This window comes from Erythrolamprus reginae, chromosome 4 (genome assembly GCF_031021105.1).
Source record: "Erythrolamprus reginae isolate rEryReg1 chromosome 4, rEryReg1.hap1, whole genome shotgun sequence".
Lineage (NCBI taxonomy): Eukaryota > Metazoa > Chordata > Lepidosauria > Squamata > Dipsadidae > Erythrolamprus > Erythrolamprus reginae.
The window spans coordinates 73667892-73689319 of record NC_091953.1 but is presented as its reverse complement, the minus strand read 5'-3'; the positions used below and the strand labels follow the sequence as shown (position 1 = coordinate 73689319).

Genomic DNA, 21428 nt, shown 5'->3' with positions numbered 1-21428 from the left:
AGTGAATATGATCCACCATGTACCTGCACCAATATTTTATCGTCCATTTATTAGCATCTTTCCACCCAAGCACTATAGTTGCTTGGGCACTTTCTATTGCTGCAATTTTAATTTCTTCATATTCTTTTACCTCACTATTTTTTATCAATAATGCTGCTTCCTTAATTAGTTTCCAGTCACTGTTCGTAATTTTATTCACTTCCGTTTGTATTTGCTTCCAAAATTTTTGGACTTTACTACATTCCCAAAACATATGCATAAATACTCCTTTTTCCTTACATCCATGCCAACAATTTCCTTTCATCTATTGGGTCTATTAATCTTTCATCATCGTTTGAAAGCGTGCTAGTTTTACTGGTGTATAATAAATACCATTTATGTAAAAATTTTCTTCTCATCTCTCTTATCCCTGTATTTTTAATTCTTTTAATGTTTTCAATTATGCCTTCCATATCCCATTCATTTCTAACTCATCCTGCCAATATTTCGTCAGTCCTTTTATTACTTGCTCCTCTGCTTGTATTAATTCCCTATATATATTACCTGCTTGTGCTTTTATATTCTTACTCTTTTCCCTTAATATCTTCTCTAAATTTATTTCTTGTTTGAGGAATATTTCTTTACTTTCCCTTTTACTTAAATATGTACTTATTGCGTTAACTTGTAACCAATTTTGTTGTCCAAGGCATCTCTCTATTTCGTTTCTATTAATCCTTCCATCCTTTTCATATAACCGTTCAATTCTCTGTATACCTTTTTCCTTTAATTTCCATATTATCTTTGTGAGGTTACTTTCTTTCTTTATATTTATTACATGCAGTGTCGCTAATTTAGAATTTATCATTTTTAATTTACCTTGCCATTTCATCCAACTTTCTATAATCGCTTTAGTTGGGTCTATTAATCTATTTATTTCTATCTTATTCCATTTCCTAAATAATAATTCTTGATTCTTAATGTCATTAATTTGTTTCTCTAATTTTACCCATGGTTTCTCTTCTAATAATTGTAATTCCATTAATCTATCTATTTGATATGCATCCCTTTAATACTCCAAACTTGGGTTTCCCCAACCTCCCTCGCCTTCCGTAGCTGTCAACCAGGTTTTTTTAATTCTTGATCTTTTATTACCTTCTATCCAAGCATTTAATTTAATATCCCATTCTTTTAATTTTCTTATTGGGAAGGTTCCATGCATTACCTGTAAAATGTATAACATTTTGGGGATAATCATCATTTTTAATGCTCTTACTCTAGTCAATCTTCTCAAATTTTTATTTCCCCAATTCTTAATTTGTTTCTGAATTTTTTTCCATATTAAGTTATAATTAAATTCCACAATTTTTTCCGAGTTCTTTAATAACCATACTCCTAAATATTTCATTTTCTTATTCCCCAGTTTTAAACCTGATACCTTCTGTATTTCAATTTGTTCTTTAGGCCCGGTATTTAAACAAATAATTTCTGATTTTTCCATATTTATTTTTAACCCTGATTGGTCTTTAAATTCCTGAAGTATTATAATCATTCTCTTAATCATATCTACTGGTGTCTCTGTAATTATTATAGCATCATCTGCAAATAGATTTAATTTTAATTCCATATTCCCTATTTGATATCCCTTCCATTGTTTATCTTTTCTAATTTTATTAGCTAATGTTTCGATTGCCATTGCGAAAAGCATCGGGGATAGGGGGCATCCTTACTTGGTTCCATTATTTATTTCTATCTTCTCCGTTCTATTTCCATTCACTCTAACGTAGGCTATATTTTCCTTATATATTTCTTTTATTACTTGACAAAATCTTTTCCCCATATTCAGACTATTACATAATTGGAATAAATAGTCATGATTTATTTTATCAAAAGCTTTATAAACATCTAACTTTAATAGTCCCATTTTCCTTTTCGTTCTAGTAGCATGGTGCAGCACATTCACTATATTTCTAATAGGTTGATATATTCTTCTTCCTTTTATAAATCCATACTGATCCTTTCCAATTATTCTTGGTAGTATATTTTCCAATCTGTTTGCTAAAATTTTCATAAAAATTTTATAATCTTGATTTAGCAGACTAATTGGGCGGTAGGAACCGGGTTCTTTTAAATCTCGATCTGGTTTAGGAATTGTTACAATTTCGGAGTTCTTTCATGTTTGTGGAACATCTAATGTTTTGAGGACATTATTATACAATCTCTCCAAATGCGGTAGCAAAATTGCTATATACGTTTTATAATATTCTCCTGTAAATCCATCAGGGCCTGGTGCTTTACCAGGTTTTAACCCTTTTACCACTTTAATTATTTCATCCCTTGTTATGTTTGCATTTAACATTTGTCTTTCTTCTTCATTCAACCTTTCTTTAACCTCTATATCTTGTAGCATAACATGTTCTTTTTCATACAATTTTGCATAAAATTCTCTCATTACACTTTCTAACTCTCTATTACTATATTTCATTACTCCATTTTTGTCTCTTAGACCATTTATTATTAATTTTTCCTTTCTTTTTTTGAGGTAATTCACCATTTGTTTTGCTGATCCCCCCCCATATTTCTATTCTCTGTTTTACCGTCATCCTCATATTATTCCATTGTTGTTCCTCTATATCCTTTAATTGTCTTTGTTTAAGTTTTAACAAATCATTCCATTCTTTATTTCCCTATCAGCTCTTATTTTTATCAACAGTGCTTCTAATGTTAAAATAAATAATAATGGCGATATTGGACAACCTTGACTTACTCCTCGTTGTATCTACTTTTTCCGTCTGTTCACTATTTATTATAATTCTAGCTGATTGTTCAGAGTATATGGCATCTATTATATTAAAAAATTTATTCCAACCTCCATCTTATTTAGTTGTATTTTCATAAAATTCCAATCTACATTATCGAATGCTTTTTTCGCATCTAAAATATAAGTGACATTTGTTTTTCTGGGTGCTGTTCATAGTATTCTAATGTATTTACTATTGTTCTTAAATTATTTTTAATTTGTCTTCCTGGTAAAAATCCATTTTGGTCACTATGTATGATATCATTTATAATACTTTTAAACCTATTAGCAAAAATTGATATAAAAATTTTATAATCTACATTTAACAATGAAATTGGTCTGTAATTCTCAATTTTTTCTTTTTCCATGCCCGCTTTATGTATTAAAGTTATTAAAGTTTCTGACTATGTTATAGGTAATTTACCTTCTGCCATTATTTGATTATATATCTCCAAAATGTTCGAAAAAAGTATTTCTATATCTAACTTATAGAATTCTGCTGGTATCGCATCTGGGCCCGTCGCTTTATTGTTTTTCTGATTCTTTATAGATTGTCTTAATTCCATTTCTGTAATAGGTTTATTTAATCTTTGCTGTTGTGTTTCAGTTAACGCTGGTAAGTCTATATCTCTCAAATATTCAAAAATTAAATCCTCGTTTATTTCTTCTCTCTTATATAATTGTTTATAAAATTCTACTACTATTCCCTTTTTTCCTCTGTTTTGTGTTTTATTTTACCTTTAGAATCCATCAAATTTTTAATAATCTTATTTTCCCTCTCTTTTCTAAGTTTATATGACAATCATCTTCCTGGTTTGTTCGCGTATTCAAAATATTCTTGTTTTGCTCTCTTTATCTTTTCTACTATTGGTTCTTGTTCTATCAATCTCAATTTATGTTTTATTAATTCTCTCTGATTTTTAGCTTTATCGTCATTATCCTCTTTTTGCATTACCAATTCTAATTTGTTTAGTTATTCTTTTAATTTTTGATAATATATTTTCTTTTCTTTATTTATTTTTGCTATGAAGGAAATTGTTAACCCACGTATATATGCCTTTGTTGTGTCCCATGGGTTTTGGGGTTTAGTGTCACTGTTTTCGTTTATTTTAAAAAATATCTCTAATTCTTTCTCTATCCATTTTTTATACTCTAGGTCTTTTGTTATATTTCTATTCATTGACCAATTATTTATTTTCCTTTTACATTTACAATGTATAATTAAAGGATTATGGTCCGCCCAGGTATTTGTCTCTATTTCTATTTCACTGATTTGTTCCGATATATGTGCTGGGGCCCAAGCCATGTCAATCCTGGACCAAGTCTTGTGTGGGTTAGAATAAAAAGTATATTGTTTATCTTTTAAATGGTATTCTTGCCATATATCTTTTAATAATAATTCTGTATGCATTTTCCAAAATGTCACGGGTAAAATTACCTTTTTTTCTTTTCTTTTCTTTTCCCGGTATAATCCATTTGGTCATCTGATATTGCATTAAAATCTCCTATTATCATATTTTCAATTTATAATTCATTTATTTTTTCATGTAAATCTTTATAAAATTGTTTTTGGTTGTCATTTGGTGCATAAATTGAGACAATTACAAGAGGTTTTGTTTCTAAGTCTAGTTGTACCATTAAAATCCTTCCCTCACTATCATTGTATATTTGTTTAGATTCAATTAATTCATCTATGTACATTGCTACTCCCCTTTTCTTTTGATTTGCCAAACTAGTATATAATTTGCCTAGTTTTGAATTGTTGAGAAGACTTCTTTTTGATTTTTTAATGTGAACTTCTTGTAAAATATTTATCTGTGCCCTTTGCTTCTTAAGTTTGGTTAATATTTGATTTCTTTTCTTTGGATTGTTCAATCCGTTTATGTTAACTGAAAATTTTTTCAAATCATGTGTCATCTTTATTTGTAGTATCTTTTAGTTTCTTTTGGTTCTCGAAGTCTCGTTTCTAAGATCAGTTCTTGTGAAGCCTGTAGTTGTTTCTTCTTCACTTCCTGAATTTCTTCCCCCTCTCCACCAGTGGCCCCCATCAAGTCATCTGTACTCTTGAGTTCAATCTGGAGTTGATCAGCCCTGTCTAATCCGCTTTGTGCGAGGAAAGATCTTGCTTGTTCCACACTTTCTATCTTCACTTTCGTTGCTTGCCAGGTTAGAGTAAAGCCTTCTGGTACTAACCATCTGAAAACAATATTCTTTTTGATTAAAACACTTGTAAGAAAGTAATATTCTCTTCTGCTTTCTCTTACCCTTTTAGGAACTTGTTTCTTTTCCATTACGTTGAAAAATCTGATTTCTTGTCTGTCTCAGTATGTCATCTTTGATTATTCTTCTTGCAGACTTAATGTGTACTTCTCTTGGTAAATTGTGGCATCTTACATATCCAGTTTGGACTCTGTAAACTTCGTCTATTTCTCTTATCAGTTCTGCTGGATCTGCTTGTAAGATTTCTCCTATTACTTCCACCGTTTTTGCTGATAAATCTTAATCTCTTCTTCAATATTTTGAAATCTCAGGCCATGTGATGCGGATTGGAGTTCAAGGTTGGTTATTGTTATGTTGAAACCTCTGCAGGCTTCGTAGTTGTGATCTTCATATTCTTCTACCTTTTGTCCCATAACTTGAATTTTTTCTTCTGTTGCTTTTATTCTTTTTTCACTCTCTTGCAAATTTTGTTGTATAACTTTCATATTCCCAACCATTTCAGTCATGCTCCCTTTTACTTCTGCTATTTCAGTTTTGAGTTCGCCGATTTCTTTTTTGATCTCGTTTTTCATTTCCTTCATCTCTTGCTTCATTTCTTCCAGGTACTTTTTCACTTCTTCTTTGTTAGTTTCAAGTTGAGTTTTTTGTCTGAGTTTGTGTCTTCTGCATAAAATCTTGGATGCCTGCTAATGTATCTTGAATAGACTGAAGATTTAATTCTGCAGGTGACTTTTCTTTCTCTTTTTCTTTCTCCTTAGCCAACATTGTAGTTATTGTCCTTTGTTGTAATGGAGATGATGTTGGAGAAACTTTAGGTGTGGGGGTTGGAGTTGGAGTAGCTGTTTGTTTTCGGGTTGTTGTTGTTGTCACCGAAGTCACACTTTGTGCCCTGTATGAACCTTTCATATCTCAAAATTTCTACCTTTTTTTACAATTTCTTAAAACAATCTCTTATTATTCACAGTTAAGAAAAAAAAAGATTTAAAATTTATAATGCTGACAATAGAAAGTAAAATTAAAAAGGGAAAAGGAATATAGAAAATATCAATTCAATTTTATGAATAATTAAAAAGGAGGGGACAAAAGAGAAAGCAAACGTAATTGATTAAAAAAGAAACCAGGATAAAAAAAAATAGGGGAAAACCAATCTCTTGAAATCCAAAGGTTATGAGGGGAGACCAGGTAGGAAAGGGGAGAGAATAAAACTTCAAGTCCAAATATAAAAATTGAAACTTGAAACTGTTATGCCTTAATATCAATATCCAAAAATGAAAACTCCAAAGCCAATATCAAATATAATGTTTATAAAATCCAAATTAAAATAAAAATAAGTCTATTTCTTCTTATTGTCTTAAAAGAAAAAGAAAAAAGAGATCCTTGCGCCTCTGATGTCTAGTTGGAAAAATAGTCCCTTATATATTTCTTAAACACGAATTCCAAATGAAGATAAAAGATAAAATAAAAATTCCAAAATTTATTCCAAGTAATTAAAAGTTCATTGAAAGTTCATTCAAATAAAACGATTTGTAAATCAATCCATTTAATTCAGTTCATTTGTTCATGTGTTCAATTCATTTTAAATAGTCCAATCTCAACGTTCTTCCAATTTGTCTAATTACCAATCCAATCGTTTATTACAGTTTAAAAAATAAAAATAATTATAAAAATATAAGTATCAAAAAACACAATATGGTTTTAAAGTTTTAGAAAAAAGATTTTAAAAATACGAGATTGTTATACTGTCAAATTTAACAAAGACAAGTAGTTCCGGCCGTTTTTCTTCTTAGCGTATGGATATCACTTACAGTTAGTTTGCTTTGTTTATGTTTTGCCTTTCGATCTGGGATCTTCTCTTTTCAGGTTATAGACGTTGGAATACCAAAGGATTATCTTGAGGTGCTATCGGTCTTCTTTTTCTGCTGATCTGATTCTCCGTAGACTTCTTGATTCTATTTTTTAATTTCCTTCTTGTGGCAGCCGCTATGGCCACGCCCGGGCAGCTGCCTGGGCGCAGTTCTCCACGGACATAGCTGCGGGGCTTTCCCTACCCTCCGGGGCAGTGGTGATCCATCACGGGGGATCCGGGAGACCCCCTGTCCTGGGTTGACCCCTCCGGGTGTCAACGAAGCACAAATCGAGCCCTACGATCATGGAAAAAGGTGGTGCGAAGACGGAGCTGAGTCTTCGCACCCCCGATGCGGTCGAGCTCAAACCGGAAGTCGTGGTTGCTCACTTCTGACCTATAGTATCTCACAAGCGTATATAAAATTTCTCACAATAACAGAACAAAATAAAACAAAATAAGCTTCCATGCTATTTTCTATAATGCAGATTGTGTGTATAGACAACTAATAACACTGTAGCTTGCCTCTCCTCCAGCAAATTGACTCTGCAAATAAATTAATCCAGAAAAGAACCCCAGCAAAGGAAACAAGAGAAACTTTAAACCAAGAAATAAATATCATGTTCCCAGGTATGAAATTATCATTAATGAGAATATGAATAAAATTATTTTATTACAATTATTTTTAAAAGTGCTTCGTTGTTAGCTTACCCATAGATTCTGTAGTTTGACTACCAACAACACAGAGAAGCATTGGCTGATTACTTTCCGACCTCTGTGCTGAGGTAAGAGAAGACTTAGTTGTACCATTCACCTTTGCATCTTGAGGCTGAAATACCAGAAATTATAATTAAGTTTTATGAGTAGCAGCATAATCAATAGCACACCCATTACACAGATGTCCTGAGAAGTAGATTTGGAAAGGTTTCCAAAAGTGTTTGGAAACTTCAGATCATGCAGAATGCAGCTGCGAGAGCAGTCATGGGCTTCCCTAGGTATGCCCATGTTACACCAACACTCCGCAGTCTGCATTGGTTGCCGATCAATTTCCGGTCACAATTCAAAGTGTTGGTTATGACCTTTAAAGCCCTTCATGGCATCGGACCAGAATATCTCCGAGACCGCCTTCTGCCGCACGAATCCCAGTGACCGATTAGGTCCCACAGAGTGGGCCTTCTCCGGGTCCCGTCAACTAAACAATGTCGGTTGGTGGGCCCCAGGGGAAGAGCCTTCTCTGTGGCGGCCCCGACTCTCTGGAACCAGCTCCCCCCAGAGATTAGAACTGCCCCTACCCTCCTCGCCTTTCGCAAACTCCTTAAAACCCACCTTTGTCGTCAGGCATGGGGCAACTGAGATATCTCCCCCAGGCCTATACAATTTATGTATGGTATGCTTGTGTGTATGTCTGTTTAATAATGGGGTTTTTTAATATTTTAAATTGTAAATTATTAGATTTGTTATAAACTGTTTTTATTGTGTTGTGAGCCGCCCCGAGTCTACGGAAAGGGGCGGCATACAAATCTAATAAATAAATAAATACATAAATAATGAATAAATTACAGAGCATTTCAGTTTGCATATTTATATTCTGTACAATCCTACATTTTTATTTTGTGATACAATAAGTACAAGAAAATTAAATTTAAAAGCCGCATTATTTCCTATCAAATAAAAGAGAAAAGCATATGTCTTGCCTGTTCCAATAGCTGTCTTAGCCTATGTAGCTGTGATTCTAGCTGTTTGTTGTGATCCTCCAGGATCTGCATCCTGGCTTCTAGGCGGCCTTTGTGTTGACGAAGCAACTTGGCTTCTGCAATGAGTTCAGCATCTCGTGGACTCTGTGGTGAAATGGGCATCCTCTCAGGTGGGGATGGCAGTGGAGATAGTCCTTTGTGATCATGTTGCTGCTTCAACTGGTCATATTCTGCCTGCAGGTTTCTATTGAAAGAATAAAAATAAATACATTTACGAATATGCATGCTTTCCCATCTTATAGCTCAAAGTAACCTTTTAATTTCTACTAAATTAAGGGCTTTAGTCCATGAAAACACTTATCATCATCACTTTCTGCACCAGTTTTTTTTAAAAAAAATATTTCATTGCTATATTATTGATATATTTTCAGTGCAAATGTCACCAGATTTGCATGGATTTCTTCCATAGAGACATTAATTAATTAATTAGAGTTGAAAAGGACCTTGCAGGTCATCAAGTCCAACCCCCTGCTCAGGCAGGAAATCCTACAGCACCCCAGCCAAATGACAGTCCAATTTCCTCTTGAAAATGTCCAGAGTTGGGGAATTCACAATCTCCGCTGGCAGGGCATTCCATTGGTTGATCGCTATGACCGTCAGGAAGTTCTTCCTTATTTCTAGTTTGAATCTCTCCTTGGTCAACTTCCAACCGTTGTTCCTCGTCTGGCCCACTAGTGCCCTGGAAAAGAATGTAACCCCTCCTCTCTGTGGCAACCGCTCAAGTTCCAGCAATCTCTGTTCATAAATCTTGGTTTCTAGTCTCCTAATCATTTTGATTGCTCTTTTTGCACTTTCTCCAGAGTTTCTATGTCTCTTTTGAAGTGTGGCGACCAGAACTGCATGCACTACTCCAGATGTGGTCTGACCAGGGTGTTATAGAGTGGTATTAATACCTCCCTGGTCTTGAAGTGTATTCCCCTGTTAATGCAGCTTAGGATTGTGTTGGACATTTTAGCTGCTGCTGCACATTGCTGGCTCATGTTTAGTTGATTATCCACCAAGACTCCGAGATCCCTTTCACAGTCACTACTACTGCTAAGTGGGGTTACTCCCAGACTGTATGCGTGTCTAGGTTTTTTTTTTACCTAGGTGAAGGACTTTGCTCTTCTCGACGTTGAACATCATTTTGTTAATTTGGGCCCACAGCATTAATCTATTTAGGCCAGTGGTTCTCAACCTTGGGGTCGGCAATTTCACAGGGGTCACCTAAGACCATGGGAAAAGACAAATTTCCAATAATGTTAGCAACCAAAGGTTCTATTCTGGCATCTCGGAACATATTTTTACAATCCAACCAATCAGGTGTTTATAGGGGGGTGTCCCTCTGTCCTCTTGCCAATCAGCTTAAAGATCTGTTGGAAGAATTGGTGCTAAACTTATAGTTGGGGGTCACCACAAGATGAGGAACTGTATTAAGGGGTCGCGGCATTAGAAAGGTTGAGAACCACTGATTTAGGCCATTCTGTATTTTGAGCCTATCCTCTAGGGTGTTGGCTATCCCTGCCAGCTTGGTGTCATCTGAAAATTTGATTAGTTCCCCCTGTATTCTCTACGGAGTCTACGGAGAGGGGTGGCATACAAATCTAATAAATAGTAATAATAATAATAATAATATTGCTCATTGAAGAAAAACCCTGTGGTACCCCACTGACTACCTTCTTCCATGTGGATTTAGAGCTGTTGAGGACAACTCATTGGGTGCGGTTGGTCAGCCAACTGTTTATCCATCTGCAAGTGTTGTAGCCTACCTTGTTATTTTTCTAATTTGTGGATTAGGAGATTGTGATCCACTTTATCAAAAGCTTTACTGAAGTCCAAGCATATTAGGTCTACAGCATTGCGTTGGTCTACTGATTCGGTTATGGTGTTGAAATGAGATTGGTTTGGCATTGTTAGTACATTGATACTCACCTGTTTTGGGGTTGCCATGTAGTTGTCATGTAGTAAATTACCAATGGTAATTTGTGACTCTAAAGATGTAATATGTCTTTAAGACCTTTCACTGGGTTGGCCACAAGAGGGCGCCAGTACTGTTCCCTGTGGGGGGAGTTATCTTTGAGAGTAGCTGTGTGCGGTTTGTACTCTGGTGTTAATATTTGCATATATTTGTAAATAATACTTTGTTAAATACTAAGTCTGTGTCTTTTACTGGCTGGACCACATTCCTACACCACTGCTATAACTCTGCTGAGTTTATGTCTAAGGTTTCACACAGAGCTGCATCGAGACATACTAACATTGCTTATGGGACCAGTGGCAGAGGGCTGTAGTTTGTGATTTAACTTGGCCAGCATTGTATTACAGTTAGTATTGTTGTAACAGTATTATTAAGATGGCAACGTTCCAGTCCAGTAAGCTTTCTCTATTGCTCAGTTGGATGGAAGCAATTACAACACATGGTCTACTGCCTTGGATCCTGATGTGGAGGAGGATGCCAAGAAGAAAAGAGACTTTGATCAGGACAATGATAAGGCTCATAGCTTTATTGGCCTTACACTGGATGACATGCAACTAACTCACATTCGTGGTGAGAGTTCAGCTGCCAAGTGTTGGGACATTTTGCGAAGGATATATGTGTGGGACAGTGTTGAAGCACATATACAGATAACAAGGAAACTTTTTCGTACCCGCTTAACTCAGAATGGAGACATACTAGCTCATTTGACTATGATTAAGGAGATTTTGGTAGAGCTGCATGAAAAAGAGCTTATTTTCTCAGAGATTCATCAAGTGTACATTATTTTATCTTTGCTTGATGACAGTTACGACACCTATGTATCATCGTTAAAAGTGTTGACCAGAGATGAACTTACTTTGACTGAGGTTACTGGTCGTCTGCTTGAGGAAGCAAGTATGTGGAAAGACCGTTTGCTTTTTAAGAGATAAGCCTCAAGAAAAACCTCAACAAGACAAGCCGAGAAGGAACTTTGTATCTAGAAATGTTTCTGTAAAAAAATGCTATAACTGTAAAAGGCCAGGACATTTAGCAAAGTTTTGTCAACAGAAAGAAGTGTCTGGTGATTCTTTTGTTGCTACTAGGAATGTAAAACAAACCAGGAATGTGAAATATGGTCTGTGGGTTGTTGATAGTGGGTCGACACATTGTTTAATTAATGATAAGAAACGTTTTGAAAAGCTAAATGCCAGTAAGGAAAGTATCTGTTTAGCTAACAGTTGAAAAATTAATGCAGCTGGGGAGGGGAATGCAAACTATTTGTTTCTTAAAGAGACAATGTTTCTTAAAGAAACAATTCCTCAGGCGAAGTATAACTTGCTATCTGTCAATGTATTAACTAAGATGGGTTATACAGTATGGTTTAAGAATGACAATTGCATTATTGATAAAGAGGGGTATAAAATTGTTGCAGAGCTTAAAGATGTTTCATATGTAATTAATGTAGAGAAACAATCAAAAACATATGCCGTGTTTAGCAATGTAAAACCTCGTGATAATTGTATCCATTGTATCTCTGCATAGGAGAATGGGGCATTTGAATTTTCAATTGGTGAAAAAGACAATTGGGCTTGTTAATGGCATAAACCTTAAACCATGTTCTAGATTTGTAGATTGCAACATTTGCCATGAGTAGAAAAGCAAGGTTACCCCTGAAAACCATTATGAAGGTTTTAAAACTAAGGATATATTGGAGCTAGTGTTTATGGATGTGATAGGTCCAATGAGGAAACCTGTTCTTATGATGAACTTATGATGGTTCACGACATATTCTGAGCATTGTGGATCATTTTTTCCAGGTTTGGCTTTGTTAATGCGATGAAGACGAAGGCAGATACTCATAGGTTATTTTGTAACTGGCTAAGGTTTGTAGAGAGAAAGATGAATAAGAAGGCTGTTAGTGTGGTCACTAACAATGGTACAGAATTTACAAACAAGAGGTTTGTTGACTTGTTAAAGAATTGTGGTATAGAGCATAGGCTGTCTGCGCCTTATAGGCCACAATATAATGCATTTGTTGAAAGAAGAGGCCAAATGCTACAAGCCATGATGAGAACAATGATAAGAAATTCTGGATTATCGGTGTAGTTATGGGCTGAGGCATTGCTGTATGAAAATGTGGTCTTAAATAATGTTGTTGACTCAGCTACTGGAGAGATACAATTCATGAGGTGGTATGGTAGGAAGCCTGACTTGAGCTATCTTCATGTGTTTGGAGCACCAGCACGGGTGCATATTCCATCACAGGTAAGGAGAAAAGGTCAGCATAGAGCAAGGTTATTGTATTTTGTTGGCTATCACAATAACCACAGATATTTTAAGTTTTGGGATAAGAACACTGGTGCATGTTGCTATAGCGCAAGCACCAAGTTTCTGGAAAACCCTGGATGGAATAGGGTAGAACAGTGATGGCGAACCTTTTTTTCCTTGGGTGCCGAAAGAGCATGGGCGTGTGCTATCATGCATGCCTGAGTGCCCACGCCCATAAATCGATGCCTGGGGAAGGCGATAACAGCTTCCCCCCTGGAGGCCCTCTGGAGGCCGGAAATGACCTGTTTTCCAACTTCTGGTGGGCCCCGTAGGCTCGTGGTTCACCCTCCCCAGGCTCCAAAGGCTTCCCTCGAGCCGGGGGAAGACAAAAATGTCTCCCCCATTCCTCAGGTGGCTCTCTGGAAGACAAAAATGCTCTCACAGAACCTTTGTACGAGCCAAAAATAAGCTGGCTGGCATACACATGCACGTTGGAACTCAGCTAGGGCAATGGCTCATGTGCCAGAAGATATGGCGCTGTGTGCCACCTGTGGCACCCATGTCATAGGTTCGTCATCACTGGTGTAGAACATCTTGAAGGGACAAGTAAGGAAGTTGTGATTCCATTATTTAAGGAGAAGAAGGATAGCTGTCAGAGACTGTGTAGCAGTGTGAGTAGTGAATCAGAAGTTTCAGGTGATGAGGAGTTGTCAAATGAGGAAACTCCAGGTACTAGTGAGAGTGCTCCAGTAGTAGATGTAAAGAGTGAAGTGAAGGAAGAGGCAATGCCGAGTGTTAGCAATGTAGTTGTTCCAGAAGAGGTACTCGGATTAGGAGGGAACCTTATAGGTATCAAGCTAATGTAGCTTGTAAAGCAGTTGTGGAACCATCATATTATGGTGAAATTAAGATGTATTCAGTTAGAGAGAAGAAGCATTGGCATGATGCTATGAAAAAAGAATTGGCTGCAATGAAAGAGTTGGGTGTTTATGAGGAAGTTCAGTTGCCCCCTGGAAAGCATTTAGTAGGATCTCGCTGGGTCTATAAGATTAAGACTGGATCCGATGGTGCTATAAAGTACAAGGCTAGATTGGTAGCACAGGGTTTCTCCCAGATGGAGGGTGACTATAATGAAGTACAGTGATACCTCGTCTTACAAATGCCTCATCATACAAACTTTTCGAGATACAAACCCAGGGTTTAAGGTTTTTTTGCCTCTTCTTACAAACTATTTTCATCTTACAAACCCACTGCTGCTGCTGGGATGCCCCACCTCCGGACTTCCGTTGCCCGCTAAGCACCCGTTTTGGCACTGCTGGGTTTACCCTGAGGATCCCCTCCATGGGAAACCCCACCTCCGGACTTCTGTTTTTGCGATGCTTCAGGGGAATCCCAGCATCGCAAAAACAGGCGCTTCGCTGGCAATGGAAGTCCGGAGGTGGGGGTTTCCCAACGAGGGGAGCCTCAGTGAAATTGCAGCATCACAGAAACACAGAGGTCCGGAGGTGGGGTTTCGAGGACTTGCATGTTTTTGCGATGCTGCAATTTCGCTGAGGCTCCCCTCGCTGGGAAATCCCACCTCCAGACTTCTGTTCCCAGCAAAACGCTCATTTTTGCGATGCTGGGATTCCCCTGCAGTATCGCAAAAACACAGAAGTCCGGAGGTGGGGTTTCCTATGGAGGAGAGCCTCAGGGGAATCCCAACAGAGCAAAAACGGTTGCTTCGGCTGGCAAAAGGGGTGAATTTTGTGCTTGCACGCATTAATCGCTTTTCCATTGATTCCTATGGGAAACATTGTTTCGTCTTACAAACTTTTCACCTTAAGAACCTCATCCTGGAACCAATTAAGTTTGTAAGACAAGGTATCACTGTATTTGTGTCAACCTTCGCTATGCTGCTGCTATCCTTCGCTTGGTTGTCATAGAGTACGGGGTGGGTTAGAGAAGAGGGGGGGGGTTGGGAAGAGCGCAGGAGGAGAGTTAAGTTTCGTTTTCCTAGGTACCAGGAGGAGACCGTTAGAGGGAAAATTCCTGAAGAGTGACGTGTGGGGCAACTTGTGCCATCTGATGATTATGGACAATGAGGATTGGGCAAAATCCCAAAAGGGGTGGAAAAGGGGTTTTGATATATGCTTGTATTGCGCCATTTTCTCAGACTTTGCTTTTCTTTTGATGCTACAAGTTCTGATTTTGATAAATTCACTTTTGAGCCTTTATAAAAGTACTCTGAGTTTTATTTGTCTGAATTTTGACTGGCAGCTTGACAATTTGCTCCAAGTTTGAGGGCTGCAACTCTGAGGACAGCATTGGTTTGGGCTGCGAAGCACAAGTGTTGTGTCCACCACTTTGACATGGAAACTGTGTATTTGCATGCGCCATTGCAACATAGGATATTTATGAAGGATTCCACCTGGTATTACGCACAACAAAGGTAGATGTTGGAAGTTAAGGAAAAGCTTGTATGGATTGAAGCAATCAGGATTCGAGTGGAATTTATTGATTGTCAAAGAGTTGCAGAACGTGGGTTTTCATGCAAGTAAGGCTGATCCCTGTATGTTTGTTAGAGAGAGGAAAGATTCCAAAGAGATATTGTTGCTTTTCACAGATGACATAGCAATTATTGCTTGGTCTGTAGAGTCTGTGAACAAGATAGCGAACGACTTAGAAAAGAAGTTTAGAATACAGAATCTGGGTGAGATTAGTCAATATTTGGGTACTGATATTGTGAAGACTAAGAAAGGCTATAGATTGTCGCAAGCTGGTAAGATTACCAGTCTATTAAAGAAGTACAATATGGGAAATTGTAAGATTTCTAGAACTCTGCTGGAGAGTTGCTTCATGCATGGCAATAAGGATGGAAAGGCTGTTGATAAGGGACTGTATATAGAAAGCTTGTCATATTTGGGGAATTGGTCACAGCCGGATATAGCGTATAGCGTTAATCAGTTGGCACGATACAATAAGGAGCCGACTGAGTATCATTGGAAGGCGACAAATAGGATATTGCGGTATTTAAAAGGTACCATGCATCATGGTTTATATTTGAAACCTGATGATAGTTTGAAATTGAAGAGATATGTGGATGCCAGTTTTGCCTCTGATAATGTGACCAGGAACTCTACGACTGGTTTAGCTATTCTATTTGGTGGAGCCTTGGTAGGATGAAAGTCAATGAGACAGCAACACTGTCTGTCTATGATGGAGGCTGAATTTGCTAGTCTGTAACAGTTATGTACAGATTTAGTGATATATCGGCAGTTGCTGCTTGACTTAGGTATAGAGTGCCATAAGCCTATTATGGTATATGAAGACAATCAGTCAGCTATAAGTATGGCAAAAGGGAAATCTGTCAAGACAAGATTGAAACACACAGACTTAAAGTACCTGAATGCAAGAGAGTATGTAAAAGATGGGACGATCAAGCTTGAATACTATGAGAGTACAGATAATGTAGATGACAATTTCACCAAGGCACAAGGAGCTAAACTACATGTTGAGAATTGTACTAGGTACAATGTGAAACAGTAAATGTGAAACTGTATTAAATGGAAACTACTGTATATTGTCAACCCCAGGTAGTACATTGGTACTCACCTGTTTTGGGGTTGCCATGTAGTAAACTACCAATGGTAGTTTGTGACTGTAAAGATGTAATATATCTTTAAGATCTTTGACTGGTTTGGCCATAAGAGGGCGCCAGTACTGTTCCCTGTGGGGGGAGTTATCTTTGAAAGTAGCTGTGTGCAGTTTGTACTCTGTTGTTGATATTTGTATATATTTGTAAATAATACTTTGTTAAATACTAAGTCTGTGTCTTTTACTGCCTCGACCACATTCCTACACCACTGCTATAACCCTGCTGAGTATATGTCTAAGGTTTCACACAGAATTGCACCGAGACATACTAACAGGCATGATTTGTTTCGGTCAAACCATGTTAGCTGTTAGTTATTATCTTGTTTGTTTTTAGGTAGTGGCAAAGCTGTTTTTTGATTATTTTCTCAAGTATTTTTCCAGGTCAGACTGATTGGTCTGTAGTTGCCTGGGTCAGTTTTTTTACCTTTTTTGTGGATGGGGACTACATCAGCTCATTTCCAGTCTTCCAGTAGATCTCCTGTGGTCCAGGATTTTTGGTAGATGAGAAGTGGTTCCACGATGGTGTCTGCCACTTCTTTTAGGACTGGGGTGTAGTCAATCTGGTCCTGGCAATTTGTACTCGTTGAGTTCCCACAAGTGGTCCCTTATTGTGTTTTTATTTATGTTGAGTCCTGTTCCAGGGCTGTTTATTGCAGTTGAATTGCAGGTTGGTGGTTCCTTTTTTGGTGAAGACTGATGCAAAATAGGTGTTGAGTAGCTGGGCTTTATCTCTGTTGTCTGTGATTTCTGTACCGTCTTCATGTTTTAGTGTGGTGACTGTTTCTTTGATTTTCTTCTTGTTGTTTATGTGCTGGAAGAAGCTTTTTTTTTTTGTCACTGATTTTCATTGCAAGGTATTGTTCATGTTGGGCCTTAGCTGTTCTTATTTTTTGTTTGCAGAATCTTGCTGTTTGTTGAAATTCTGTCTTGGTTATGTGTCCCTTTTTCCATTTTTTGTATTTGGCTTTTTTCCTTTCAGGGTGTCTATGAGGTCTTTGTTTAGCCCTGCTGGTGTCTTTTTAGTTTTCCTGTTTTTCTTTTTCGTAGGGAATGGAAGGAGTGAGAGGGAGATTTATTTTTTTTTGCAAAAGCAAAACTGATATCCTTTAGAAGCAATTACAAATGCCTTCAATGAGAATTAAAAAAATACAATATCCAATTAGAAAAAGCCATACTTTTCTCTCCTTCTTTCTTCCCCGCTCCTTCCCCATGGTGGAAATCCAATCCAGTCAGTTTTAAAGTCACGCCGCATTTTGGAGTTGGAGGGAGGAGGGAAATTAGCCGGCTGGGCTTTTCTCTCTTTCTCTAGAGGGTGTAAATCCAATCCAGTCAGTTTTAAAGTCACGCCGCATTTTGGAGTTGGAGGGAGGGGGAAAATTAGTCAGCTGGGCTTTTCTCTCTTTCTCTAGAGGGTGGAAATCCAATCCAGTCAGTTTTAAAGTCACGCTGCATTTTGCAGTCGGGACAAATGATCAAGGTCTGGTAACCTTATTCTAATTGCCAATTCCAGCGTAGAGGTCAGACTTCCGCGCTGGAATTGGAAACTCGTGGGCAGACATCTCAAATTTCCTGCGCTATAGCGCACAACTCACTTTAGAGGAAACACTGGTTGGAACTACAGCACATTCTTTGTGCAGAGTCATAGATCCACTGTACAAGGTGAAGCTAGCATTCCTTTCCCCTGATTGGTACATGTGATGCACTTGTGGGGATGGGAATGAACTTCAACCTAAAAATAAATCACGGAAGTGAAATTCAGTGCTGACATTATCACAGCAGAATCCAGACATGGCTCTGATAATAAATGGAACTTTCTGTGTTTACACAGCAGTGGAATTGAATTTATTTTTTCAGATGCTAGCTGGTTCACTGACATTACCCTTTAGAACTTCCTTCCAGGAGATTTTTTTCTGAGCTTGTTGAAGTCTGCTTTTCTGAAGTCTGGGACTATAGTGGTGTTGGGTTCAGCAATTTGTGATTGTATTATATTGAATTTGAGGATGGCGTGATCAGTCTCACCCAATGTCCCTTCTACTTTGATTCCCTCTATCATTTCTTCCCTGTTTGTTAGTATTAGGTCTAGTATTGCAGTCCCTCTAGTTCCTGTTTCCACTTTTTGGGCTAGAAAGTTATCTGCAAGACTGGTGAGAAATCTACTAGACTTTCTGCTTGGTGCTGAGTTGGTTTACCAGTTGATGTCGGAGTAGTTAAAGTCCCCCATTATTGTTGTGTTGTGCTTATTGCATATTTCTGCCATTTGGCTTGTAAAGAGGTTGTCCATTGTATCAGTTTGGTTTGGTGGCCTGTAGTATACTCCTATTGTTGTGCTGCACTTTTGTGTTAACCCATATGCTTTCTAGGGGGTTATCTTCTATGGTTGGATATAGTTCATTGACAGTAAAGTGGTCTTTTATGTATAGTGCAACCCTACCACCTTTCTTGTTTGACCTGTTTTTCTTGAAGACTGGTGAACCCTATTATTTTTGGGATCTTGCTGGAGAGTTCTTTCTAATCGTTTAATCTTGTTTAAAATACTATTATATTCCTCTTTCTCCCCTTTATTTCTCTTTGCTGTGTAAGATACTGTTAACTCTCTGATGAATGCCTTAAATGTATCCCACAAACCTTCTGTCATTGTTGGTTGTTTTTTATTTTCACTTATTTATCTATTTATTTTCACTTGGATCGTATGTTGGGATGGCGCCAACAAAGGCTGCCTCGGTGAAATGCTCTCATTTTCTACTATTCTCTGCGATTCTCAACGGATTTCCTACTCAAGAGACCATTTACTAAGAATTAAGGAACATTTCATTAAGGAGCAGCTATCTGCAACTTCACCCCCACCTGTCTTTACAAACACGGAGGAGATTTTAGCACAGGATGAAGTCATTTCCCAGCAATAATGGATCACCAAAAACAAGCGCAGATGGCAGAGACAAAGAGGTAAAAGGGCAGGAATTTTAAATAGACTAAGGACAAGGGAATTAAAAAAAACCCGCTCCCTTCCATCTTTCTTACCAATTTACGTTCACTTGCCAACAAGATGGATGAAATACTGCTTTTAAATACAGTGATACCTCGTCTTACGAACCCCTCTTCATATGAACTTTTCGTGAAATGAACCCAGTGTTTAAGATTTTTTTGCCTCTTCTTCCAAACTATTTTCACTTTACGAACCCGAGCCACCGCCGCTGGGATGTCCCGAAGCGCTGGGATTTCCCTGGGAATCCCCGCCTCCAAACTTCCGTTGCCAGCCCCGTTCTTGCACTGCTGAGATTCCCTTCATTTTTGCCAGCGCTGCTTTGAATCCCAGCGACAAACTCCCCCCTTCCAAATTGCATGGGGAAAATGAGCAGAGGGAGGTGGACAAAAACAGGAGGCAAAACTCATGGAGCTCAAGAGAGGAGAAAGGTGTGGGGGAGATGAGCAGAGGGGGGGGGACAAAAACGGGAGGGAAAGATTCATGGAGCTCAAAAGAGGAGAAAGTTGTGGGGGAGATGAGCAGAGTGGGCTGGACAAAAATGGGAGGGAAAAACTCATGGAGCTCAAGAGAGGAGAAAGTTGTGGGGGAGATGAGCAGAGGGGGGGACAAAAATGGGAGGCAAAACTCATGGAGCTCAAGAGAGGAGAAAGGTGTGGGGGAGATGAGCAGAGGGGGGGACAAAAACGGGAGGGAAAGATTCATGGAGCTCAAGAGAGGAGAAAGTTGTGGGGGAGATGAGCAGAGTGGGATGGACAAAAACAGGAGGGAAAGTCTCATGGAACTCAAGAGAGGAGAAAGGTGTGGGGGAGATGTGCAGAGGGGGGGACAAAAATGGGAGGGAAAGACTCACGGAGCTCAAGAGAGGAGAAAGGTGTGGGAGAGATGAGCGGGGGGACAAAAACGGGAGGCAAAGACACATGGAGCTCAAGAGAGGAGAAAGGTTTTGGGGAGATGAGCAGAGTGGGGGGGACAAAAACGGGAGGCAAAGACACATGGAGCTCAAAAGTGGCTTTTTTCACAGTTACATCATGCCAAAGAGGAAGCCTACAGAAAAGGTGACAGAATACTGTACAATCAGACCAGAAATATTTTAACAAGGGAGATCAGAGAAGCAAAAAGGAACTACTATGAAAAACTAAAGAATCAATTCTCAACAAATGAACCAGCAAACATGTGAAAAACTCTCAAAAACATCACCGGTTACAGCAAACCACCTTCCCAAGCTGAAGGAGATCAGCAATTGGCAGATGACCTGAATGTGTTGTACTGCAGGTTTGAAAAGAAACCACAACCACTTATCTGTATGACATCCATCCCAGACACACCAACAACAGCCAAATCTTCTACAACTGAACCCATCCCGTTGGGTTTACAACACCTAATGATCACAATAAAGGAAGTGAAAGATCTATTTCACAGACAGAAGCCTGGAAAAGCACCAGGCCCATACAAGATAACTCCTGCTTGCTTAAAAGTCTGTGCTGACCAATTGGCCCCCATCTTCACCCAAATCTTCAACAAATCACTAAAGTTGTGCTATGTTTCTTCCTGCTTCAAATGCTCTACTATCATCCCAGTTGCTCTAACATCTGTAGTTATGAAAACCTTTGAAAGGCTAGTGATGTTCCACTTGAAAACTATCACGATTTTTTTTTGTATCAGTTAGACTTCTATGACTAGCGGAGCAATGGTAGCTCCTTTAAATGTTAAATGTTGTCTATCTTGTCTGTTTAAAGAAAAACAATAAAATATTTTTTTTAAAAAAACCATCACGGATCCACTGTTAGACCCTCTGTAATTTGCATACCGAGCAAATAGATTGACAGATGATGCTGTTAATATGGCTCTACACAACATCCTTCGACATCTTGAATCCCCAATGACCTATGCTAGGGCCCTCTTTGTAGACTTCAGTTCAGCATTCAATATCATCATACAGGACATTCTCTTAACCAAACTAAATCAGCTAGCAGTACCTGAACACACTTGTAAGTGGATCACAAGCTTTCTAA

The 21428-nt window shown here is 38.1% G+C and overlaps 1 protein-coding gene across 1 annotated transcript in view; it reads right to left on the bottom strand.

Moving 5' to 3' along the window:
- Window positions 1-21428, bottom strand: part of LOC139167142 (dystrophin-like) — a 1540372-nt gene that overhangs the window by 64609 nt on the left and 1454335 nt on the right. The window contains exons 72-73 of the mRNA XM_070751563.1: window positions 8534-8777; window positions 7551-7668 (exon numbers count right to left, since the gene is read on the bottom strand). Coding sequence (XP_070607664.1) covers window positions 7551-7668; window positions 8534-8777 — 362 coding nt within the window. The remainder of the gene's footprint in view (window positions 1-7550; window positions 7669-8533; window positions 8778-21428) is intronic.